The sequence below is a fragment of the Chrysochloris asiatica genome, unplaced genomic scaffold (genome assembly GCF_000296735.1).
Source record: "Chrysochloris asiatica unplaced genomic scaffold, ChrAsi1.0 scaffold00009, whole genome shotgun sequence".
NCBI classification, from domain to species: Eukaryota; Metazoa; Chordata; class Mammalia; order Afrosoricida; family Chrysochloridae; genus Chrysochloris; species Chrysochloris asiatica.
The window spans coordinates 20,438,493-20,465,275 of record NW_006408527.1 but is presented as its reverse complement, the minus strand read 5'-3'; the positions used below and the strand labels follow the sequence as shown (position 1 = coordinate 20,465,275).

Sequence of the window (26,783 nt, the reverse complement as noted above, 5' to 3'; positions counted from 1 at the left end):
TGTGATAGTCTACATGGGGGAACATTAGCGTTATGTTCATCCTATCGTATATCGCTTCATTGCCATGGTTACAGTCACCTCCATGCATCATCAACCAACCAATCAGCACACAGCCCCTCTCCCTCTCTGGGTCTAAAGTCCCCAGCCGCTCCATCTCTGCACGTCATTATCTCTGTCTCCATCTCTGGTGTCAATGCTTCTCTGGGTAGGGTCCCACTCTCTGCTCTTCTCCCTTAATGGTCCCAGGGACCTCCACTCCTAGACTGAAAAGTTAATCACTCCCCTTCTTTTGCTACAAAATGTCTACTTTTACATTTCCGACCCTCACAATCAGTCCTGATAACAATTATTCACTATTGTATAACTGAGACTTATCTGCATCATCTTTCATCAGCCCCTCCCAGACAGATTGAATACTACTCAGTGGAGATTCTACCTTCCTCCACACCCTCAGACTTCCAGCTTTTTATTTTGCAAAATCAATCATTAAGCATAATTACCAGCACTGGACAGCTAACCGCAAGGTTGGTGGCTCAGACCCACCAGTGCTCCTTGGACACCCTATACAGGTTCATTATGAGTTGGAACCGACTTGAGGGCACACAACAACAATAACCATTTATTATCACCACTGTTCTGTAAAAGAACAACCCTGGTGGTATAATGGTTAAGCACTTGGCTGTTAACCAAAAGATTGGTGGCCGTTTGAATCTACCAGCAGCTCCATGGGAGAAAAGGCCTGGGAAGGCCTCCAGGGAAGATTATAACCGAGGAAACCCTCTGGGGCATTTCTGCTCTGTCAGATAGAGTCACTATGAGCCAGAATCAACTCGGTAGAACCCAGCAACCACAACAAAGTAGGAAAGATACTCATCATAAAGGACAGTGGTATCTTTCCATCAGCATATGTGTATGTGTGTGTGTGTTTGTGTGAGTATGTATAAATGCCCATGCCTCCTCTCTGAATGGACACACATGTACACACTTTTAAACCCTTATAATTATTTTTCTTATTTTTCCCATGGAACAGGGAAAACTCTTTTAGGGGGCAGCATCAGTTAAAGGTTCTTTGTTTAGGAACAGCTGACTCAGGCCACTCTTGATATTGTATGGAATCCCTGGGTGGTACTTAGCTGCTATCAAAAGGTTGGAGGTTCAAATCCATCCAAAAATGCCTTGGAAGAAAGCCCTGGTAATCTGCTTTGGAAAAATTGTTGTTGTTATGTGCCGTCGAGTCGGTTCCAACCTATAACGACCCTGTATAGGGTTTCTGAGGAGCAGCTGGTGAGCTTGAACTGCCAACCTTGCAGTTCAAATAGCTTTGCAGTCTGGTGCATTAACCCACAGCATCACACCAGGACTCCTTGGAAAACTTAGCCATTGGAAAACTTAGGGAACCTGGTTCTGCCCAGACACACATGAGGTTGTCATCAATTCAGTGGCAAATGGTGTTTTGATGTTGTCTATATTGGGAAACCGAGGCTCAGGGAGCAAAGTGCCTGACACCTGGTCACCCCTGTAGGTCATGGATTCTGACTTCTAGGATGGTTGTGTTTCCCTGGCTAAATTGCCTCTCTCCCAGCAACTGCTTTTGTTGACCCAGGAGGGAGACCAGCTAGTGAAAGAGACAAATGCATTTCCGAGCTACAGTGGCATAGAACCAGATGTGCCCGTCAGGCTTTGTCTGCCCCTGCGGTAGCATTGCCTGGGCTGACCGCGAGACCTGGCCTTGCCCGCTCCCAGGATGATTCAGGAAGAGAAGGAGTCCACCGAGCTCCGAGCTGAGGAGATTGAGACACGAGTGACCAGTGGCAGCATGGAGGCCCTAAACTTATCGCAGCTGCGCAAACGCGCTTCCATCCCCACCTCTCTCACGGCCCTGTCCCTGGCCAGTGCATCCCCCCCACTCAGCGGTCGCTCAACACCGAAGCTTACCTCCCGAAGTGCTGCCCAGGACCTGGACCGGATGGGGGTCATGACCCTGGTGAGACTTTTTTGGCTTTTGATAGGGAGCCCCTGCCATCATTGGACTCTGCCTTTGAGGCTGGCCAAGGGGAATTCATAAGCTGGTGGGGAATGGTGCTTTCTTCATTGGGCCTGGTATCATCTTTCCATTATCTTCTTCCCCATCCAGGTCCTGGGAATGTCTGGGTTTGGAAGGGGCCTAAGTGCATAGAGCACTTAGGAAACTCGCCCATTGCCCACACTCTTCCTCTTTTTCAGAGGAAGCCCTAACTTAGTCCTTCCCGGCCAGCGTGTTTCTGCTGTGATAGTCTCTCCCAGCCTGTGGGAGGCCAGGCAGAGCCTGGGCAGGGTACTCGACTCTATCTCCCCATCCTAAGGCTACAGGGCTCTCCTTAGGGTTGACTTAGGGCACCCTGAAAGTGAGTGTGAGCTCACCCTTCACTCTCTCTTCCAGCCCAGTGACTTAAGAAAGCATAGGAGGAAGTTGCTGGTGAGTGCTGCTTGATGACCCAGGTACTAGCGGGTTACCTGCCCCTAGCCCCTTCCCCTTTGGTTTCTTCCCCCTGGTCCCTAGAGCCTGAGTTTGAACTCAGAGGCCCCTGGGCCTCCCCACTACTTTTCTCTGTGCCCCTTTGCCTCGTCTGGGCTGGGTAGGCAGGCCCCCATCTCTCCCTCTATCCCCTGACGGCTCCACTGTCTGTTCAGTCGCCAGTGTCTCGGGAAGAGAACCGAGAGGATAAAGCCACCATAAAATGTGAGACTTCTCCTCCTTCCTCACCCAGGATGCTGCGACTAGAGAAGCTTGGCCACCCAGCCCTGAGCCAGGAAGAAGGCAAGAGGTATGTGCAGCAGGCCCCACCTCTAGTTTCTTCATTGCCAAGGTCATCATCCCTCCCTCTGCCAATGAATGCACTGCCTCTGAGCTTGTCCCAGGCACCTGAATGTCCCACTTCTCTTTGATGTACCATCAGGGAAGGATATTCTGATGTCTTCCTTGGTGCCATGCTTTGATCATACGCCCCTCTGACTTCTTCCTGAGATGGAGCTTCTGTCTTTCCTGCTGTAATTTAAGTATGTTTCTTTTCATTCCACTCCCTCCCTGGCTGTCATCCTCTAGTTCCTTGGAGGATCAGGGCAGCAATCCCAGCAGCAGCAACAGCAGCCAGGACTCATTACACAAGGGCGCCAAGCGCAAGGGCATCAAGTCGTCCATCGGCCGCCTGTTCGGGAAGAAGGAGAAGGGCAGGCTGATCCAGCTGAGTCGGGATGGAGCCACGGGCCATGGTCTCTGACCTCCTCTTAGCCAGGGGGTGGGGATAGATGGGTCAGAAGCAGGGAGGGTGTACTAGCTCAAGCCTTCTCTTCCTGCCTCCCAGGGACCAGTGGGCGGAAGCTACAGGCAGACAGATTTCGGTGCCAGCAAATCTGGCATTTCTATGGTAGAGCTGTTTCATGGCAAGATAAGGGGGAGGCGCCTGACATTGGCAGTGCCGGGCAATGCTGGACAAGAATGACTGGTTCTGCTGCTGTGGTAGAGATGTCTGCACTGGGCCTCTGAGATCTCTTCCAGTTGGGAGGTTTTCTCGTATTGTTGTGTTGAGGACATTCAGGAAATAAACCAAAGTGAGGTTAGAGAAGTTTAATGGTTCTGTCTTTGGAAGAGTCAATTCTAGATTGCAACGTATTTCTAGTACTTCTGGCTTGTAGGACTCAACAGTATTGTCACACCCAATAGGCAGTCCTGGTGTGGTGCTGTGGGATAATACTCCAGACGGCAAGGTCAGTGGTTCAAATTCACCAGCTGCTCCTCAGAAACCCTCTTCATGGTTGCTATGAGTCGGAACTGACTCCACAGCACTTAACAACTGCAATATGGCTTTGTAGACGTTAAATTCAAGGAAGTGTCTGAGCAAGGGTAACACTATTACACCTACTGTACCCTAAGGGCGAGGTGTGTTAAGTTGTGAACTACTAACTTCAAAGTCAGCAGTTCAAACCTACCAGCCCCTCCAAGTGAGATGAAGCTGTCTGTTACTGTTTATAGTTTTAGAAAATCTAAGGAGCAGTTCTACTGTATCCTATAGAAACGCTGTGAGTGGGAATTCACCCAATGGTAGTTAGTTTTGGTTTGTTTCTTCGGTGATAATGTAAAGTTCTAGCACATACTTGGCACATGGTAAGTTACACAATACGTGTTGACTTTCTTCCTTCCCTCTCCCAATTCCTTCTTCCTTTTTTTCCCCCTCACCTATTCGGCTATTTGTTTACCACATATTTATTGAGTAGTTACTGTATATAGCCATAGTCTTAAGTGTTGGTATAATAGTCTGTTCCCTGAAGGAGCTCAGTGTCTAATGAAAAGAAAAATAATTCGATGACTCCAAAGCAAAGTAATGTTGGAGACATGGCAGCGTGCTTCAGAAGTTAGAAGAGAGAGGGGTGTTACCTCAGCCATGCAGTGGCAAGGGCAGCCACTCAACTGAAGCTGGAAGATAAATAGGAGTTAAGTAAAGATGAGGGTGTGTTTATATGTGTGGCAGGGGTGGTCTCGGTGGTCTGGTTGAGAAAAGGAAAGGTTGGTGGCTGGGAGAGTTCTGTATGCAGTTGAAAGTGTTATGAGTTGGGGAGATGGTTTGGACAGCTAGGCTGGGACCAGCCCATCAGAGGTTTGGAAGTGACCTTTTGTGGAGAATTGATGCATTTTATGTAGGGAAGGGATACGGTTAGCTAGAAGAAAAGCACCTTTGAGCCCAAATGCTTAATTGCAACTTCCTGTATACCTTAGAAAGGAGCTCTGATAGCATGTTGTTGTTGTTGTCAGGTGCCAATGAGTCAGAACCGACTCATAGCGACCCCATGCACAGCAGAATGAAACAATGTCCGATCCTGGGCCAACCTCACTACCGCTGCCACACTTGACACCATCAGTGATGCCACCTGGCTGATCCATCTCGCTGGGGGTCTTCCTCTTTTTCTCTGACCCTCCATCTTACCCAGCATGACATCCTTCTCCAGCGACTGTTCCCTCCTGACAATATGTCCAAAGTATGAGAGACGAAGCTTAGCCATCCTGGCCTCCAGGGAGCACTCTGGCTGCACTTCCAAAATAGATCTATTGTTTCTTTTGGCAGTCCATGGCACTTTTAGTATTCTCCTCCAACACCACAACTCAAAGGCATCAATTCTTCTATGATCTTCCTTATTCACTGTCTAGCTTTCACATCCATATGAGGTTACTGAAAATACCATGGCTTGGGTCAGGCGCACCTTAGTCCTCAAGCTGACAATCTCTGCTCTTCAACACTTTAAAAAGTTCCTGTGCAGCAGATTTGCCCAATGCAATATGTCGTCTGATCTCTTGACTACTGCTCCCACGAGTGTTGATAGTTGATCCAAGAAGATTGAAGTCCTTGACAACTTCAATCTGGTAGCATAGTGGTTATGAATCAGGCTGCTAATCTCATGGTCAGCAGTTCGAATGATTCTGTGGGAGAAAGATGAGGCTTTCTGTTTCCGTAAAGATTTACAGCCTCGGAAACCCTCTACAGGGTTACTATGAGTCGGAATTGACTCCATGGCACACCACCACCTCCACCACCAACAACACCACCACCAACACCACCACCACCACCACACCTTAAGAAATATAAGGTATATTGTTGTTAATTGCCTTTCAGTCAGTTACAGCTCATAGCGACCCTCTATAGGGTTTCTAAGGAGTGGCTGGTGGGTTTGAACCTCCAACCTTGTGGTTAGCAGACCAGTGCTTATCCAACAGTGCTATACCAGAACTGTACCAGGATAAGGCAAAAAAGTTATAATTGCAAAGGAGACACATGTGGCATTACAGGTGTGGTGCTGTAGGATAAGCGCTGGGCTGGTGTGGGGGGTCTGGTTGAAGCCAGTGGTTCAAACCCACCAGTGACCCTACCGAAAAAAAAGACGTGGTGATCTGCTCCCATAGGGATTACAGGAAGGCCTGTGGGCCGGTTCTACTCTGTTATATAGGGCCGCTGTGAATTGTAATTGACATGGTGGTACGCAGCAATAACACAGCTCAGGTAGGCGTGAATCAGATGCAGCTAACTGAGCATAGAGGAAAGGTGGGTGCCTCAGCCTGAGAATGACGTGGTCTACAGCCTGTATCGTGCAGGAGTATGGTAGTGGTGGAGGTGCCACAGACAGGAGAAGCCCAAAGGTCTGACCCAGGCAGAGGCCTTTTGTGAGCAGTCATGACGTCCCATATCTCCCACACCACTTTGGCATCTAAACAAAGCAGCATCTCAGATAGGTGTCTGGATGCCCACACCCACTTCCCTCTGTGCCCTGTGGGAGTCACCAACATTCTCATAGAGAAATGAATCCTAAGGTGCTGCCCCTGGCCATGAATTCTGTAGAGTTCTGGCATCAAACCAATATGCTAAATAGGAGAAGACAGGGCTGTGGTTGTGAGCACATTCAGAGAAAGAAACTGAGAGACATGGATCTCTGCTTATCCTGTTTCCCTATCCCTGGCCCAAGTTAGGGTGATTCCTCTCTTGGAGCCTCAGAGTCCATGTGTCTGACTCTGCAATTCCTTTGCTCCTTGGCTGGGAGAAGGAACACGTTCTGTTTAGGATCCTCCTGCCATTAGAGTGGGACAGCTTTGGTTGATTCATCCAGTTGAACAGCACCTTCAGGGCTGAGGGTGGCTCATGGGATGCCACTCTGGGGCCAACTGGGTGCAGCGAGGCTCCTGGAATGATGGCCACATGCCCAGATACCCTCCTGCTTGCCCAGGCCAAGGGAAGAGAAACAGGGGGCCTGCCTGACACGTCCATCTCTTCCCTTTTAGTTCTCCTAACAGACTCCGAGCTCAGTCTGCAGGAGCCCATGGTGCCTGCCAAGCTGGGGACTCAGGCAGAGAAGGACCGGCGGCTGAAGAAGAAGTAAGAATCACAGGCTAGGGTCTGCCAGGATGGGGCTCAGCCCTTACCCCTCTCCCAACTTTCTGAAGGAAATGAGCTCACAAGGCCCTTTCTGAATGGAGTTGAACTGGTCTCTGTGGGAACACAGGGATGAGAGGCAGCCCCTCAGCATCTGGGGGCTGGAGAGTTTTTCTGCCCCATTTCTTGATGTCACTGCTTCAGGCTTAGAGCATAAGTGGCAGTCCTGGGTGGGAAAGCAGGTGTACTGGGTTTTCCAGTGGTCCCCAGGAATGAGCATGAGTGGGAGAGAAGGAGGACTCATCTCTTGTTTTTCCTTTTCTTGCAAGACACCAGCTGCTTGAAGATGCCCGCAGAAAAGGAATGCCCTTTGCCCAGTGGGATGGCCCTACAGTGGTCTCCTGGCTGGAGGTAAGTCTGGTCAAAGGGTGTCCTCTGAGGAGAATAGTGGGAGGATGTGTGGGAGGGGATGGGGACTCCTCAGGCGATGGTAGTGTCCCTAGAACTTTTCCATATAGCATTTAGCCCACTTCCCCTAAGTTACTTTGGAAGACAGAATTGATGCTACTCACTGATGCCTCATGGGTAGCGAAGTTTAGATAAAACCAATTATCATCAAGTTGATTTTGACTCATGGCAATCCTGTGGATGTCAGAATACAAACAGGGCTTTCGATGGCTGAATGATCAGAAGTAGATCACAAGGGCTTTCTTCCAAGGGACCTCTGGGTGGGCTTGAATAATTGAGCTTGTCAACTGTTTGCACTACCCGAGAACTCCTGGTTTGACTAAGAGGATCTCGTTATCTTCAAGGCATTAGACTTCACAGGCAGCTTGAATCTTCATGTAGACTATCCCCTGGAGCTAATCACCCATGTGACCTTGGGGAGATCCCTTTACTTTCCCTAGGCCTCAGAGATTTCTTCTGTGAAATGGGAGAGGACATCTCCACATTTCTAAGATCCTATGTCAGAATCGACTTGATAGCAATGGATTTGTTTTTTTGGGGTTTATGCTTGTATTTGCTATCCTGAAATTATGCCACCTCAGTACTGCCAAGCTCTTGGTAATGGGGTCCAGATCTTGGCGAGGGTCCTGACCTGCCCCCCTGTGCCCTGTGTCTGCAGCTCTGGGTGGGGATGCCTGCCTGGTACGTAGCGGCCTGCCGGGCCAATGTCAAGAGTGGTGCCATCATGTCCGCCCTGTCGGATACAGAGATCCAGCGGGAGATCGGCATCAGCAATGCCCTGCACCGGCTCAAGCTTCGGTTGGCCATCCAGGAGATGGTGTCACTGACAAGCCCCTCGGCCCCACCCACATCCAGGACCGTGAGTGGCCTTTCCCTCACCCAGAACATGTTCAGAGGCCCTGGAATAGTGTTTGTAAAACCTTCCATTGGTCAACCCCACCACTTTCCATCCCTCCAAAGGCCTACCTGGTCTCTCTGAGGGGAGATATGACCTCTTGGGGGATCCCAGAAGGCCTGCTTCCCTACCTCTATATAACATCCATGAGGTCTGTTTCTCCTTCCCTACCCTGGCAGGATGGGACTTCAGGGGTTCTGTCTGTGGTATTGGTAGGTTGGGGGAAGCAAGTCACATGGTAATTCTGACCTGGTCTTCCAACTCATCATGAGAATGCAGCTTCTCCATGGTTCCTGGGGCAAAACCTTTCCTTGTGGTCCATCTCCAGATGAGCATCATTCATTCATATCCATTCAGGAAACACTTTCTGAGCTGCTCCTGTGTGCCAGACACTGTGCTATGCCGTGTGGGTACTTTGATAAAGAAGTGTGTCCCCTGCTATCGGGTGTGCAGAGCTCTGGGCTGAGCCTATGGGGAGATTCAGAGGAAAGGAACTTTGTCCTTGTTCTTGGGACTCCCAGCCTGATGAGGATCCCAGGACTAGCTGGATTTCCTCTCTGCTTACAGTCTTCTGGGAATGTCTGGGTCACTCACGAAGAGATGGAAACTCTGGCAACTTCCACTAAAACAGTGAGTCTGGTCCTGGGCTGATGCCTCCTTTGAGGGCCAGGGGAAAGTTGTGGGAAACCAGGGGCTTGCAGGTGATGTTATATGATATTGCTACTCCTGATGTGTGATTGGGTTCTGTTCTCAGGGTGGAGGGCTGGTAGGAGGAAGTGGTGAGGCTGGGACAGTTAGTGTGTTGCTGGGGCTCATCTTAGGTTGCTGGGGCTCATCTTAGGTTGCTGGTGCTCTGCAATGGAGAAGAGTTGGGTTGGGACAGCCATACCTGGCTGCTCTGGACCTGAAGCCAGAGTCCTTGCTCTTGCTTGGTCCCAGCTCCCCACAGGAGAGCTGGGAGAGCCTGGCGTCCTGTGGGGCTCCTACTGAGGCCTGGAAAATGTGGAAGAGTGTCTTTACCACACACACATTCACTTCTCTGTCACTGCAAATACAGGCACATCCACCAGCCTTCTTCTGGTCTCTCTCTTTTTTCTCTCTTGTTAGAAACAGTTTATTGGAATGTTCTCCAAAATGGAAACTCTATATGATGAACTTTTTCAGGACTTATGATGCATCGTATTAAATATGACAGTTCATTAAATATATCTTATTAAATATGACTCCTTGGAGTCCTGGTATGGTGCTGTGGGATAAAGCACTGGACCGCAAGGTTGGTTTGAACCATAAGGTCAGTGGTTCAAACTCACCAGCCGTTTCTTGGAAACCCTACACAGGGTCACTATGCGTTAGAACCGACTCAACAGCACTTAAGACAATAACATATTCCCCCTAACAGGCTATGACAATGCCCATTTTATTTTAGGCTTTCTAGAATTAAAAAACAAACAACAGAAACCCCACAAAATTAAATTATTAAGTGGAAAACTGTGTCACTGTATTATTTAAATTTTTCTCTTTTTGGGGTGACAAATTGTTAGAATATTTTTCCTTTTTAGCATACTAATTGTAATTCCTTTACATCTTTAGTTTCCCTTAATTGTCCCAACAAGCTTTCCCTGGTCACTTACCCAGCTACTAGGCTTCTTTTCTCTAATTGATGGGCTCTAGGGTGGAGGCTGCTAGGTGTCTTGAATTTGCTTGTTTCTCCTGACATGCTTCACTTGTTCCTGCTAGGACAGTGAGGAGGGCAGCTGGGCTCAGGTAAGATCTTTTCCCTTCTCTAGAACCAACTCTCAGATGTTCAGGACAGTATTCTCAGTAGGTCCTCTCCCGCACCACTCTAAGCTCTAGTGTATTAAATGCCTCTTCACACAAACAGCCCTAGACACAGGTTCTTTCCTCTTGCTGAAGCCTCCCTCTCCTCAGTGCCCTTTATCAACTTATTCTGTTTTCTCAAAATGGCATGTGAGGAACCATGGAGGATTGGAGTTCTCCCAGAGCCTGGGTCCTCCCCTCAATCTGACTCTCCTCCCAGACACAATGAGACAAAGATCGATATAAATCTTCTTTCTCTCCCTGCTCCTCTCAGGAGCCACTCTTGATGAACTGAGCAAAGGCCTTTATTCATTCATGTAGTGAACAAATACTATTGAGCATCTAGATATTAGGGCTTTCTAAGCTCTCTGGAGACAGAAGTGAACAAAGCTCACATGGAGCTTATATTCTAGGGGGAGATAGACAATAAATAAATATACAAATAATTGAACAACATGTCAGATAGTGACATGTGTTGTGAAGAAAAATAGCCGTTGAACAATACTGTGTGTACTCATAGGAAAAATCCCATCTGTAGGGGACGTGTCAAATCAATGATAGAATATTCAACCAGTTAAAAGCTTTTTAGTAGAGGAAATGAACAGTTCTTAAAAATGTAGTGTTAAGTGAAAAATGCAAGTCCCAAAAGATTCCTAGAATGTGATACCCAAACTCAAAGAACAAACAAAATTAATACACTGTTTTGTGGTTATTAAAAACAATAGAAAAAAATTAAAGCAAAAGAATGATCAACAAAAAACTCAGGATAGTGGTTAAAGAGGCAGTAGGGATGGACTGGGGGAGAAGGAGCACAAAGGTGCAGGGCTGATCCACGGATGCTCATTTTGTTTTTATTGAAAATTTTTATTTATTTTACTGGTGTTGAGAATATACACACAGCAAAACATACAGCCATTCCGTAGTTTCTCCATGTACGATTGAGTGGCTTTAATTACATTTTTCAAGGTGTGCAGCCATTCCCACCCACCTTTTCTGAGTTGTTCCTCATCAACACACTGCCCCCTAAAGTTCCTGTTGAATCTTTCAGGTTGATGTTGTCAATTTGATCCTACATAGATAATTCTTAAAAGTGTACCAATGCTCAAGGCAGACAGTTTTGCTAGTTAAACTAAACTTTTGTTTGGCCTTAAGACTTCAGAGGTTATTTTTGGTTTAAGGTTAGAGAGGATCTCAGGACAGTAGTTTCAGAGGTTCATTCAGCCTCCATGGCTCCAGGAAATCTAGATTCCATGAAAATTTGAAATTCTCTTTTACATTCCCCCTCTCATTTTTTTCTTAATAGCTAACATATGTTGCATATATTTGTGTACATACTTACAACTTCATTTAAAAAGATAACGGAAGAAACATTTTCAGTCTAAATAAATAGACTAAAGGAAAGAAAGCAAAGAGAGTTGCTTGTAAAACTAAAGCTTTCCAAAGATAGGAGGTCAAGAAGACACTGCTAAGGAGGTGACACCAGAGCAGATCCGGATGCTGAGAGCCAGAGATATGGAGTGTGGATAAGGAGAGTAACAAATGACCTGAGAATTCTTGTAGTAGATGACCAGGAACTGAGACTTGCTGGCTAGTCAGGTACAGGCCACTACTTCTATGTCTTTAGCCAATGTTTAACTAGCTCCCTTGTGGACTTAGGGAAGGACTGTGTGAGGCCAGCCGTTTCCCAGAGCCACACTGGCTTTCCTCTCTCTCTCCACACGTCCCCTGTAACACAGCAGTCCCCTGGGCTCAGCGGGACACCTGGAATCATGAAGACGAGTGTGCTGTAGTACATCACAAATACAGATCAGAGTTGGCAGGGAGGTTCCTGACAAAGAATTTCATGATTTGTCTCTGCATTTACACTAAGAGAACTCAAACTGAACCCAACATCTCATTTAGATGTCTAATTCCTTCTAACTTGAGAGGAAGGTCTCTCTGGGCCCTGGTAATTGCTTCTGTTCATTAGTTCATTTAGGTAATTGATATGTGCATGGAGTTTTATTATTTTAAGGTCTGAAAACGTTCCATTTCAACTCCCATCTCTCATCACTACCAGGCTATTCATGAAAATAGGCTGAAGTTCTGTAGAACTGCCTGTCTTCCCTCATGTGTGGAGGATGGGCTGATATTTCTCCCAACAAGATATACCCACTGTAAACTGCTGGCTTTGCCATTCTACCCCATTGCCTTTTCCCCATCATGTTCTCCCAGACCCTTGCCTATGGGGACATGAACCACGAATGGATTGGGAATGAATGGCTGCCCAGCCTGGGGCTCTCCCAGTACCGTAGCTACTTCATGGAGTGCCTTGTGGACGCCCGCATGTTGGACCACCTCACTAAGAAGGACCTACGGGTCCATCTGAAGATGGTAGACAGCTTCCATCGGTAAGTGTGTCAAGAGTCCAGAGCCACCTCCTCATTGGGTCTCCTCCATCTCTGATCCCTGGTCTGGGGATCTGTCTCCAGAAATAAAGATGCCTCCATCTCTTTCCATGGCCTGTTCTAGATGGTAACAGATTTTCCTGTTGGTAAAGTCTCCCTTGCTGAATACGTCTCTCATCCTGCAAGTGAAGGGTTTGATCTACTCATCTCTTACTCTTAAGACACAAAAAGTCATTCTTATTTAGCTTCATGTTCAAGATTTGTATTTGGGCTTGGTGGTGTGGTGGTCCAGGGTAAGCACTGGGCTGCTAACTGCAATGTTGGAAGTTCAAACCCACCACCTGCTCAGAATTGACTTGATGGCACTTAACAACAATAACAGCATGTACTCTGAGACAACTCAGTGTGAACCCAACAGCTAATTTAGGTGTGTAGTTCCTTCTGAAATCCCTGGATGGGGCAAGCAATCAATGTGATCAGTTGATAATCAAAGGGTTGGAGGTTTAAGTCTACCCAGAGATACCTTGAAAAGCAATCTACTTCTGAAAAATTAGCCATTGTAAACTCTATGGAGCAGTTCTACTGTGACACATATAGGGTCACCATGAGTCAGCATTGACTTTATGGCAACAAGCGTTAGTAATTCCCTGTAAGCTGCGGAGAAAGGTCTTTTTGGTACTTGTCCTGTCAGCATCCTAGATCCGAGCCTCTCGGTTTTGAGCCCCTATCTTTTGAATAGGATGCCATCCAATCCTCTCCTCCTCCTCTTTGCTGAAAAGATCTGTTTAAAGGAGTCTGTGGCAAAGGTCCCAAACTAGCACCCGTGGGCAGAATTTGGCCCACAGATGTGTTTTGTTTGGCCTGCACAGTATTTTAAGAATTATGAATTATAAAGTTAGTTGCCAGTATTTAAATAGTAAGGGGATATTATATAAAATTCTGGATTTTTGGCTTCTCTTGAAGAGCGAAAAGCTCTATCAACACATCCTAGCATGGAAGCAGCCAGCTGGAGCTAGCTAAGTAGCACACCCTTTGAAGACAGGGCTGTTGTTATTAAATGCCACTGAGTCAGTTCTGACTCATTGTGACCCTGAATAGGGTTTCCAAGGAACGGCTGGTGGGTTTGAACCATAGACCTTGTGATTAGTAATGCAGGCGTTTCCTACAGTGCTACACTAGGACTCCTAAAGACAGGGTAAGTGTTTCCATGTCCTCTCAGTGCCCCCAAGCCTGCTTCACTCCTTTTCATCACCTGCTTGGCCCTCGTTGGCATCTGAACTGGAGAGCAAACTGGGGTGGCCATGGTTCCAGGAGTTTACACATTTTAGGAAGGCCTTCCTAACATCCGATTTCAAATCCACAGGATGCTGTTTGAATCATATCTTTTGCTTTGAGTGGATGCCCTTGGCCTCTCTCCCTCAAACCACAGAAAGTTAATCTGGATGGGATCAAGTTGTTACTGTAATTTGCCACCACGTCAGCCCTGTCTCATGGCAGCTTCACATACAGCGGAATGAAACATGACCTGGCCCTGTGTGATCCCCATGATGGGCTGCAGATTGGATCACTGTCACCCAAAGAGTTTTCACTGGCTGGGTTTTCAGAAGGAGGTCTCCAGGCCTTTCTTCTTAGTCCCTCTTAGTCTGGAAGCTCTACTGAAACCTGTTCAGAACCACAGCAACTCACTGACAGATGGGTGATGGTGATACATAAAGTGCATTAGCCGAGACCAAAGTCCAGATCTCCCACATGGAAGGTGAGAACCCTGCCACTGACACACACAAGATCTAGTAGTTGTCTCCTTTTATGGATAAAGAAACTGAGGCGCAGAAAGCTGTAGCAGCCCAAGGTCACAGAGGTATGATAGCAGAGTGAGGGTGGAACCCAAGTCTCTTGACTCCAAGTCCAGTGGTCTGCCACCACTTCGCAGAGCCTCCTGTCTTGGGACTCTAGGCCTGCCTGACCCCAGGCACAAGGGTTGACTTGTGAGGGAGGCCTTCGTTACCACTGAGCTGAAAGGGAATCTTTTGTGTCTGCCCAGCAGCCTGCCAGGCCAGCTGCACCTGTCCCTCCCCAATGATTGATAGGGCTGAGAGACAAGGGCAGTTCCCCTTTAGAGCCAGGATATGCCTGGGCTTCTAGAAGTCTGCCAGCCTGGCCCCATCCCACCCATGGCCATAGAGTCGGTTCTGACTCATGGTGATCCTACAGGACAAAGCAGGACTTCCTGTGATGTTTCAGGGTCTGGGCTAAACCTCTGTTTATTATCAGAGTGAATCCTCACAACAACCCTGCAAAAGAGGCTTAACCCCCTGTCACCTATGGGGAAACTAAGGCTGAGTGCCACACTCAGTCATAGGCAGGGCTAACATTCAAACCCGGGTTGGTCTGACTTTAAGGATTTTATATTTATAGTATGCTCTGATACTGCCCCAATGGAGTCCTCATGTGGCACTGGATTGCTAACCATAAGGTTGATGATTCCAACCCACCAGTAATGCTCTGTGGGAGAAAAATGAGGCTGTGTGTGCTCCCCTAAAGGTGTATGGTGTTGGAAACCTTACAGAGGGTCACTATGTTTTGGAATTAACTTGATGACCGTAGGATTTGTTATGGGGGTGGGGTGATGTGTTGTGATTTCTTAGTGCTGCTGTAACAGAATACAAGAAATAGGTGGCTTTAAGGAACAGAACTTTATTTTCTCACTGTTCAGAAGGCAAGAGTCTGAGTTCAGGGTACTGACATTAGGAGAAAGGGTTCCCTCTGGATTTGAGGGAAGGTCCTTGTCTTGGCTTCTCTAGCCCCACCATTCCTTGGTGATCTTCGCGTGACATCGGTTTTCCCTGTTTTTGTTCATTTCTGTATCGATGCTGCTATTTATATCAATCAAAAATGATTAGGGGTAGGACATACTGAAGCCATGGTGTTTTTAATAGCCTCATATATGCATGCGAAAGTTGGACAATGAATAAGGAAGACTACAGAAGAATTGATGTATTTGAGTTATGGTGTTGGAGAAGAATATTAAAGGTATTGTGACTAGCTAGAAAAACAAACAAATCTGTTTTGGAAGAAATACTGTCAGAATTGTACAGCGAAGATGGCCAGGCTTCATCTCTCATACTTGGGACATGTTATTAGGAGGGACCAGTCCCTGGAGAAAGAAATCATGCTTGGTAAAGTGGAAGGGTCACTGAAAAAGAGGAAGACCCCCCATGAGTTGGAATGGCACAGTAGCAGCAGCAGCAGCAATGGGCTCAAGTATAAAAAACGATTGTGAGGATGGCACAGGGCCAGCCAGTGTTTCGTTCGGTTGTACGTAGGGCCACTATGAGTTGGAATGGACTCCATGCACCTAACAATACCCTTCACTGGTATGACCCCATTAACATAGCAGAGACACCACAGGTAGAGGAGTTAGGGCTCCCATAAATATTTTGGGAGAGGGGGAGGACAATTCAAACCCATAACACATTGCAGCATCTTTAAGGGCCACGGGAACTGGACTGGAAATTACAGTAGGTGAGATGGCAATTAGAGGGTGTTGCTAGTCATGAGGTGTGTGTGTGTGCATGCCCTAGCAAAGTGGGATGAGGCTGAAACTAGTGGCTTGAGCAGTGAGTCAATGGCTTGAGCCAGTAAAGGGTTCATAGAAACAGTGGTTCTGAGCTACCAGGAAGAGACAGTTCTAGGCAGGAGGGCTGTCTGGGTAGAGCTGAGGCAAGAGAAGAAAGGCAGCAGTCTGCATAACTGAATCTCTGGAAGCCACAGCTCCAATAACAAAGCCAAAGCAGCTGGAGTTGGGGGAGAGCTTCTATTCTGTTTCTCTACTTTACAGATGGCAAACCCCAGAAAGGCTGCATAACAGAGTGGTTTCCAAAAAGGAAGGACACTAAAGTGAAAACTGCCCCAAAATTGAATGAGCTGCCTCAGGAGAGGTAGTGTGTTCCCTGTCCTGGAGATGTTCTTGAGCATAGTTCAGCTCCTGCTCAGAAGGATGCTGTAGAGGTGACCTCTGCATCAGTTGGGAGTTTGGACTGGACAGGACTCCTGGTGTGGCGCTATAGGATCAGCACTGGAATACAAACCACAGATCCACAGTTCAAATCCATCAGCTGTTCCTCTGAACCCCTACAAAGGATTGCTGTGGGTCAGAACTGACTCAGTGGCACTTAACAACAACATTAGGCTAGGCACTAATTCTAGGGACTTGAGATACATCATTGAAGAAAAAAGTTCCCTGCCTTCCTGGAACATAAAATCTAATGGTAAGAAACAGATAAGGAACAACAAAAAATAAATAATATATTTATATACATGTATGTGTATGTATCTATGGTGTCCTTGGGTGGTACAAATGATTAATGTGCTTGGAGGTTCAAGTCCATCCAGAACTAAAAACCTGGTGATCAACTTTGGTAAAACCAGCCATTGAAAAACCTGTGGAGTACAGTTCTACTCGACACACATGGGGTCACCATGAGTTGAAGCTGACCTGACAGCAACTGGTATATATTTGGGAAGAGTGCTGTTACACTGTGGGGATTAGTCAATGTTACAAAACAAAATATGTGAATTGTTGAATCGAAAACCTATTTGCTTTCTAAATTTTTACTCAAATCACAATAAAAATAAATAATAAAGGTTATTCTCTGGCAAGAAAGGCATCAGGACTTAAAAACAAAGAAAGTGGAAGACCAAGAACTGACAGTGTTGATCTACAAAAACTATACTAAAGAAGGCTTCAGAAATGGATAGAGTACTGATTGAAATGTTGCAACAAATCCATGAAATGCCGGAAGTGTTTCTCTTCTATGCTAAGAAGCTTGGATGACAACTACCTGGCCAGCTGACTGAAGGAGATCCACATTTGTGTCTATCCCAAAGAAAGGTGATCCAAAAGAATGCAGAAATTAACTGAAAAATATTAATAACACACGCAAGTAAATTCTTGCTGAAGATAACTAAAAAATGGTTTCAGTAGTACATTGACAGGAGACTGCCAGCCAGAAATTCTTACTGGATTCAGAATGGGCTATCCCTGCTGATGTCAAGGTGGATCTTGTCTGAAAGCAGAGAATACCAGAAAGATGTTTACCTATGTTTTATTGACTGTGCAAAGGCATTCGACTATGCGGATCATAACTTATGTATAACACTGTGAAGAATGAATTCTAGAACACTTAATTGTACTCATGCAGAACCTGTGTATAGACCAAGAGGCAGTTGTTTGAACAGAACAAAAGGATACTTCCTGGTTTAAAATCAAGATAGGTTTGTGCCAGGGTTGTACCCTTTCACTATACTTATTCAATCTGAATGCTGAATAGATCATTCAAGAAGCTGTGCTATATGAAGAACTGGGCATCAGGACTGGAGGAAAGCTCATTAATAGCTTGTGATGTGGAGGTGACATAATCTTGCTTGCTGAAAGGGAAGAAGATTTAAAGGAAGCATTTACTGTTGAAGATCAAAGACTACCACGTTCAGTATGGATTACACCTCTACATAAAGAAACAAAAATCCTTATAACTAGATCAGTAAGCAAAACCATGGTGAACACAGAAAAGATTAAAGTTGTCAAGGATTTCATTTTGCTTTGATCCACAATCAATGCCGATGGAAGCAGTAGTCAGGAAACCAAATGGCTTATTGTACTGGACAGATCTGCTGCAAAAGACCTCTTTAATGTGTTAAAAAGCAAAGATATCACTTTGAAGACTAAGGTACGCCTGACCTAAGTCATGGTATTTTCAGTTGCCTCTATATAAGCATGCAAAGCTGGACAGCGAATAATGAAGACTGAGAATGAATCGATGCTTTTGACTTGTGGTAGTGGTGAAGAGTATTAAACACACCATGGATTGTCAGAACAAATCTGCCTTGGAAGTATAGCCAGAATGTTCCTTAGAAGGGAGGATGCTGAGACTTACGTACTTTGGATGTATTAACAGAAAGAACCAGACCCTGGAGAAGGGCATTTTTGGAAAAGTAGAGGGTCAACAAAAAAAGAGAAGGATCCTCAGTGAGATGGATTGACACAGTGACTAATAACAATGGACACACACGTAGCACCGATTAGGCAGGACCACGCAGTGTTTCTGTTGTACAGAGGGTGGCTATGAGTCAGAACCAACTCAAGGACTCATCTAACACCAACAAAGGGGATTGGGAGCATGGGACTGGAGGTGATAATGGTGATGTTTAAAATCAGGTGGACAAAGTGTTATTCAAGTGGGATTCAGAAGGTAACATTTGAGTAAAGATTTAAAGGGGCTGAGGGAGTGAGCCATACAGCAAATTGGGGGATGAGTGTACCAGTCAAGACAGCCAGTTCAGTGGCCTCAGGCTCATGTGCCGAGTGTGCCTGCCCTGTTTGAGTGACAGCAGGGTGGCAGTGTGGTCAAACAGGTAAGGAGGCAGGTCATGGAACATCTTGTAGGCCCTTGTCATGGCTTTGAGTGAAATTGGGATACATAAGAGATTCTTGCTTTGCTTTTCCTTTGACTTGACAGGAGGCAGTGCCTAGACAGGGAGGGACATTCTGATTTCACTCAAAGAATGTTTCCTCCATCCCTCAGGCCCACTCCCTGGCTAAGAGGGAGGACATGGGAAGGCAGAGAGGGAAGTAGCCTAGGGAAGGAGGTGCCTGTGTGCCTATAAGTGCACTTTATATTGGAAGAACAGTCTGGATGTGGCAGTGCTGTGCATGGGGCATGTGTGCTGGGAATGTGGTCCTCTGAGGTTCGCGCTCAGGGATGTTTTGTGTCTGCAGAACCAGTCTTCAGTATGGCATCATGTGTCTGAAGAGGCTGAACTATGACAGGAAGGAGCTGGAGAAGAGGCGGGAGGAGAGCCAGCACGAGATAAAGGGTAAGTGAGCCATATAGAAAGGGTATGGGGGCATCCTTGGGGATCAGGGTCTGCCCACTGGCCCCTGTGTGGGCTGATTAGAGAGAAGGCAATTTGTGTCTCAGGAAAGCTCCAGTCTAATGAGGGGAGGCATCGTCCATGCCTAGAAGATACTGCCCCCTGACCCCGGGACAGTGTTTCAGACTGAAAGGTACTCAGAATTTGGATTGGGCTGGAAAAAGAGGCAAGTCTTAGGAAGAGACTGGGAAGGCAGAATAGTCAGAGGGCCAGTCCAGCCTTGGGGCAGGAGCTGACCCATGCTCAGGCTCTGGGGTAAAAGTTGGAGACCACAGGCTGGCAGGGATGGAGTGAGGTAGGTATGGTTCTCCAGGAGCCCAGGTGCCACGGAGAATAAAAAGGTATTGGAACCAGAGAGCAGCATGGACTGGGGCTCCGGGGCTAGGAAGCACTATTTCTTTGTCCTTAGAAAGACCTTGGCCAATCTGTTGTCTTGCTTTACCCTTTTTCTTCCCCTACCTCCAGATGTGCTGGTCTGGACCAATGACCAGGTGGTTCATTGGGTCCAGTCTATTGGGCTTCGGGACTATGCAGGAAACCTGCATGAGAGTGGTGTGCACGGTGCCCTGCTGGCCCTGGACGAGAACTTCGACCACAACACACTGGCCCTGGTCCTTCAGATCCCCACCCAGAACACACAGGTGGACCACCTTGTAATCAATCTGTCAGTCAATCTCTCTTTCCCTCCCTTCCTCCCCTTCCCCTAGAGGCTTAGGGATTTTGTTGGGTCTTTCTGAGGCCTGTGTCAGAGGGGGTCACGATGTCCTCAAATGTTTAAGTGATCCCTGTGTGTAGCCACACATCCAAAGGAGCATGAGCCGTAACAGAGAGAACTTCTAACACAGGCCTGAACGTAGTATGCCTGTTCAATGTTAATCCCCACAATGTCATGGTAATGCATCTCTTCCCCGCCTTGGGAGCTCTGTGCCTCCCTTGACCACGGTCTGCTTTTCTCACCTGTTATTTCTTGGAGAATAGCCCTAAGTCCGAGAAGATCAGAGAGCCCTATCTGCTTCTGGGCCCCCAGGTTTAAGAAAGCTAAATAGACAAATTCCAGCTCAGAACCTCTCTACACCAGGGATTTGTCTCCCTGGTCTTCAGCAGCTCAGAAGAGTTGACATCTCCTATATTTGTAATTATTAGAGAGATGTCATCTAAGAATACATCTCAGTTCCCTTGAACCTGTTTATGGTTTTGGCCTTCTAAGTAGGTAATAAGTTCTAGAGTCATACAACCTGCTGTGTAAAGTACTTCCTGGTTTTATTTGTCCCAGCTCCCCCTGGGACAATATTTTCAGTGTGGGAAGGGTATTAGCATTTGGTTAGCTTTCCCCTGTATTGAGTTCTGTTAAGCTCATTGTGCTGCCTTTTCTCCCCAGCCTTGGTCTCTCCAGACAAAGTGGTCTTAATTCCTTTAGCCTTTCCTCATATAGACTCACCTCCGTTCCCTGATTGTTTTAACTGCCCTTGTCTGGACTGTTTGCAGCTGCCAGGTCTCTTTTGAAATTCCACCACCAGAACTGCATAGGCTATTCTGGGAGCAGATGTGTTTGGACTTGTGTTGTCTGAAATGCTGGGCACCATTTTGGCCTTCTAGGGGTGATGGCAGCATACAGGGCCATGTATCTCTTAGAATCTCTGCAGTGATCCTCCCGCACCTGACAGCTCAGATCTCTTCATGCTCTCAGAAGAGTTTAGAGTTCCCTTCAAAGGCAACTTCTTTTTACTTGCCCACATCAAACCTCATCTGCTGCCTTCCTATCCACACACAGCTTTTTGAGATGTTTCTGAAGTTCAGCCCTGTCATCTTCACTTCCATTACCTAGAGGAGCAGTGTCATCTGGATACTTGAAAAAGTTACTGTGCCTCCCTTTCTCAGATTGTGTATAAAAATGTGGTACCATGTTTGTCATACTGACAAATACTGCTCTCATGGAGCTCTGTGGTTCATGTCTTCCATCCAGAAGTGGGTTTGTTTTTCTCTTTTGTTTCCTATATCTAAATGCATTCAGTTTTGTGGTTGGCAATAAATCTACCAACACTAGCAGGGACATCTCTTTGTTGTTTTCTACCTTCTCTTATTTTCCTGACCCATTCATTTCCTTAGCTGTTGGGGGAAGCAATATCTGACCCAATATGAAACCCTTTGGTCAAGATGGTTAAAAATACCTGTTGGCAGTTTTAAAAAACTTTTTTGTTTCTAGTATTTCCTAAAATTCCAAATGATTTAAACACTTTGGAAGCTTAGAGGTCTCCATTCACCACCCAACCCAGGAACCACCAGTATCCCTGACTACACAGCTTTTCAAATGTAAGCTTTTGATGCAGAACTGTATCAGAGCTAGTTGTTTAATTCATACAAGTGCAGGTCTGATTTTTCATGGTCTTTGCGCTTATTTACCCTTCCAGAAAGGCGTGTCTTAGTCATCTGGTGCTGCTATAACAGAAATACCGCAAGTGGATGACTCTAACTACCACATGTATTCTTTCAGCATTTAGGAGGTGTGAAGTTGGAATTCAGGACATTAGCTGGGGGGGGGGGGCGGGGGGGGGAGGCCTTCTCTGTCAGCTCACAGGGGAAGGTTCTTGTCTCTTTTTAACATCTATGGATGAGATCTTTGTATGTCTTAGCATTAGTCTTTCTCTGGGTTTAGGAGGTTCTCAGCATTGGGGCTCTGGGTCCAAAGGACACACTCCCAGCTCTTCTTTCTTGGTGGTACTGAGATCCCTCCTTTGCCTGTTTCTCTCCTTTTACTTCTTGTAAGATAAAAGGCCACACCGTAGGGAGACTCCTCTTGCATTGGATCAGGGCTATGACTAAATTAAGGGTGCTGCATCACACCCTAATGCCCTTACAGCTGATTGGCTGGTCATATCAAACCACATCATGGGGAAAGGAGTGATAGCATTATAACACAACTGCCAAACCACTGTGAATCATGGCCCAGCCCAGTTGACACATATTTGTGGAGTGAGGAGGAACACAATTCTATCCATGCTATTCCACTCTTTGGCCTCCCAAAATTCATGTCTGTACCACATGCAAAATACATTAATCCTATCATATCATCCCCAAAGTCTTAAGTCAACTCCAAGTGCAAATTCCATCCTGGGGCACAATTCCTCTTCATTTGTGAATCTAAAGTACAAATTACCTGCTTTCAAAGTACAATGGTAGAACAGGTTTGAGGCAGCGATTTCCATTACCAATGGGAGAAATTGGAGGGAAAGAAGGGATAATGGACATTGTTTGCATAAGTGGCAAACAGTGGCTCTGCCCTTCAGATTGGGCGGTGGCTGGACTCTCTGGATTCTAGGTGGAGGCCCTTTGGCCCTGGGCTTCAACTCCACCCTCTAGACTCACTGAGACAGCAACTCTGCACCGCTGGCTTTTGGAGGTCCCATTCTTCTAGTCCAAGACCACCTCCTTGGCCCTGGTAGGCCCCATTCTTCTGCCCCTTGGGCATGGTAGTCCTGCCCCCTCAACTTTGGGCGGGGGATCTCGCCCCATCCTCCTTGCACTTGTGAACAGCTATACCATAGTCCAGACCTGAGTTGGGGAAGATACCACTCTTAGAAACCTAGGAGGCTGTGACTCCGCCATCCTTTTAGACTTAGCTGACTATGGTCCCACCCTTTGGGTCTGAGATGGCTCTGCATGATTTAAATACTTTGGAAGCTTAGCGTTTCAGTGCTTGCTTCCTGGTTCCTTGGCTTCTTGACCCCTTGCTGCTGGGGCAAGTATTACAAAACTCTTCAGCTCTACTGATAAATGCTGCAAGATACCCCACTCCATTGGGAAGCCTCCTACCTGTTGCTCTGTGGGTAGCTTCTTACAACATCTTAAGCCAGTCTCCTGATTCTGCGGCCACATTTCTCTGCCTCTGCGTCTCGCTATCTGCATGGTCTCTGACGTACAGCAATTCTTACTTCCTTTTGAGCCCTCACCAGCACTGCCTTTGATATCTGTAATTCCACTAATAATCTCTTCAAGGCAATCTAGTCCTTTACCACTACACTAAAACCAAACACACATTAAATATCTTAGAACTCTTCCAACCTCTATCCATTACCCAATTCCAAAACTGCTTCCACACTGCAGGTATCCGATAAAGCAACACTCTTCCGGGACCAACTTCTGTCTTAGTTCTCTAGGGCTATTGTAACAGACACCACAAGTATCTTTAACCAGCAGGAGTGGTAGGGGATGGGTTTTCCTTAGAGACAAATGTGTTTTTTCCCAGTAGGCAAAGCCTCTTCACTTACGTTCTTTGATCCTACTTAGAAAAAAAAAATTTGTATTTTGCTAGTTTGTTCCATATGAAAGAATCCAAAGCTTAGAGTTTCATGTCTAAGAGGACATTGGGTTTGATTCAAAGAACAATGTCAGAAAGGTATACATAGTTTCATATATTTTTTCCTAATGGGCTAAATGTACTGAAACCCCACCCCCCAATCTCTGTCCCTTCCATCTTTCTCTCTCCCTCCCTATGACTATAGGCACGTCAGGTGATGGAGAGAGAGTTCAACAACCTGTTGGCCTTGGGTACAGACCGGAAGCTGGATGATGTGAGTACCTTGCCCTGATTAAGGGCTTTGGGGATATGGTCATGGTAGGATTGAAGTTCGTGAGTTCTGCTTTCCCTGGGCTGGTGACCCATGGTGGGTAGTCTAAGGAAGGAGAACCAGAGGAGATGGATGTGATGTGAGGAAGTTGGGAAGTCAAGGCCAGTCCTAGGCTGTCTATGGACAGCAATGCAATAGGCTGTTGAGAAGTCTGTGAACTCTCCCATTGTACAAAAACTGAAGGCTCCTGTCTTGGTTATCTAGTGCTGCGGTAACAGAAATATGACTATGAGTGGCTTTAATGAACAGAAGTCCGAATTCAGGGTGCTGTCTCTAGAGGGAGACTTTCTCTGTGTCTCCTCTGGAGGAAGATCTTTTTCTTTTTAGCTACTGTCACTTGGGTCCTTGGTGATCTTCATGTGGCATAGCATCTGTCTTCCCCCCAGCTCTGCTAACTTAATCTTTTAAATCTCAAGAGATTGACTCAAGACACACCTACAATAAAACTGCCCCATGAACATGAATAAAACCTATTTTCAAATAAGATTATAACCACAGGTATGTTGTTGTTGTTGTTAGGTGCCATCGAGTCAGTACCGACTCATAGCGACCCTATGCACAGCAGAACGAAATACCGCCCGATCCTGGGCCAACTTCACTATAGTTGCCACACTTGAGTCCACCAATGCTGCCACCTGGCCAATGGATTTATATACCTATTTTAGGGGGACACACAAAATTCAATTCATAACAGCTACTATATGTTATATTTCTAGTATCTCCCATCTCTGTGCTCCTACATCCTGACCACACAGCATTAGAAGTCCCCCCTCCCGAGGCCATAGCTGTGAGATCATAAACTTTTATTTATCCCTTAGACTCCATCTTTCAGTTCTATCAGCATAGCCTATCTCTAGCCTGTGTTAGGACTCCAACCCTTCTCCAGCGTAGTGTGTGAGTGTTTGAGGGAGAAGCTGCACTGTGGTAATTAAGTTGCATTGCTTCTCAATGCAATTGGATACAGTAAGACACACAACTCAGAATTTTAGGATCATTCAGATTCTTCTCAGGTTTTACTCTTGTTCTACCATCACATCAAGTTAAAGTTTTTGTTCTCTCAGCCCCTCAGTCGCTGAAAAAAGAAAGCCCCTGACATTTGATTTCATCAGACCTGTAGGGATAATGCACTGGACCACAGAGTCGGTTTGAATCACAAGGTCAGCAGTTTAAACTCACCAGGTGTTCCTTGGAAACCCTATACAGGGTTGCTATGAGTTGTAACTGACTCGATGGCCCTTAACGACAACCACCACCTTGGCATTGAGGCTGGCCTATGACTCAACAAGATGGATTGACACAGTGGTTGTAACAGTGGACTGAAACATTGTGAGGAAGACACAGGACCAGGCAGTATTTCATTCTATTGAGCATAGGGTTGCTGTGAGTTGGAACCTACTGGACAACAGGTCTGGACATGCCCTGACTTCCTAAAGCTGTCTTGCTCCTCTTACAGATGTCTACATAAACTCACTGCTGTTTCCTGTGGACAGACCCCCCTCATTCCCCCTCCCCACCTCCTTCTCTTCCCTTCCTTTAACCTACTCACTTTCTTATCACCAATATTGTCTGCCCTTGGTTGTCAGGCATGTCTTTGCTGACTTGTCTCCAAGGAAGTTAAAAAAGAACCCAGACGGTTTATTTTTAGCTTCTCCCTCTTCAATCAGATCATTGTTTCTGATCCCCATTTTCTGTGCAGCCTCCTTTTCTCCACACTCCTGCCCCCACTATCACCTTTGTGTAAACTTCTGGGGGCCTTCTTTTGTGACACCACTAGTGTTACCTACTTTTCCGTAATTGGTTTTAACATGGTGAAAAAAACCCTTTGCAAAATGATTGCTCTGCCACAATAGACAAGACGTACTCAGGAATACACAGAATTTGTGGAGGGGGTGCTTTCTTTACAGAGGTACCCTGAAGTTTGGAGTGTGTTATATATCAAAGATGAAACCCAGGTGAAATTGTTCACTACTGATTATTAATAAGCACAAGTAAGCCCATGCTTATATTGATGATTGGGTAATCTACTCCTGGGTGGAGCCCTGTAGGGTTGTGCCCCTGGGTGTTCTTTGGCAGAGATGGCTGCTTTGGAGAACTGGCTGGCAGCGATGAAGGGGCAGATGGCATAGAGCTGCTGGAGGTAGCTACCTCTGATTGGTCATTTATCTGACCGATTGTGATCACAGGTGCTCTCACCTGTTCAGGGATAGGCAGTCTGAGAGACAGGTTGTTGTTAAGTGTCATCGAATCGATTCTGACCCATAGCAACCCTGTACAGGGTTTCTGAAGAGCAACTGGTGGGTTTGAACCACCGACCTTGTGGCTTAAACTGACCTTGCAGTCCAGTGCATTATCCTGCAGTGCCACACCAGGACTCTGAAGAATAGGCAGAGTAAGTGTTATTATGGAAGTTCAGAGAGGTTTCTAATGTACCCAAACAAGGCCAGATAGCTTAAATGTAAAATGGCAGTGTAAAGTGATCAGGAGCCAGACCTGGGATTGGAACCCACTCTTCCAGCTGCAGTACAGGGGCTGCAGCCATCCAGAGGCTCAAGAAAGGCAGGAGAAGGGTGTGTGGGACCTGTTGGGACCATTTTGGAGGGGAGGTGATCAGAGAAGAAGGAATTCCTTAGGTTGTGGAGAGAGGTCAGTGGGTAATCCAGGCAAGGTTGAGAAGGCTAGGGTGGGCAGAGTTCATCTGTGAAGTGACAGTTCCACCCAGAGGGGACCCTCCACTCCACCTAGTGATAGGAATTTCAGAACCTCAGGATCC

At 46.5% G+C, this 26,783-nt stretch overlaps 1 protein-coding gene across 1 annotated transcript in view; it reads left to right on the top strand.

Moving 5' to 3' along the window:
- The window catches only part of PPFIA4 (protein tyrosine phosphatase, receptor type, f polypeptide (PTPRF), interacting protein (liprin), alpha 4), a 45,646-nt gene that overhangs the window by 17,378 nt on the left and 1,485 nt on the right, over nt 1–26,783 (top strand). Inside the window, exons 14-26 of the mRNA XM_006834119.1 lie at nt 1,744–1,984; nt 2,420–2,455; nt 2,671–2,804; nt 3,083–3,249; nt 6,800–6,893; nt 7,220–7,301; nt 8,017–8,217; nt 8,821–8,883; nt 9,991–10,017; nt 12,286–12,461; nt 19,234–19,331; nt 19,854–20,029; nt 23,888–23,956. Coding sequence (XP_006834182.1) covers nt 1,744–1,984; nt 2,420–2,455; nt 2,671–2,804; nt 3,083–3,249; nt 6,800–6,893; nt 7,220–7,301; nt 8,017–8,217; nt 8,821–8,883; nt 9,991–10,017; nt 12,286–12,461; nt 19,234–19,331; nt 19,854–20,029; nt 23,888–23,956 — 1,564 coding nt within the window. The remainder of the gene's footprint in view (nt 1–1,743; nt 1,985–2,419; nt 2,456–2,670; nt 2,805–3,082; nt 3,250–6,799; nt 6,894–7,219; nt 7,302–8,016; nt 8,218–8,820; nt 8,884–9,990; nt 10,018–12,285; nt 12,462–19,233; nt 19,332–19,853; nt 20,030–23,887; nt 23,957–26,783) is intronic.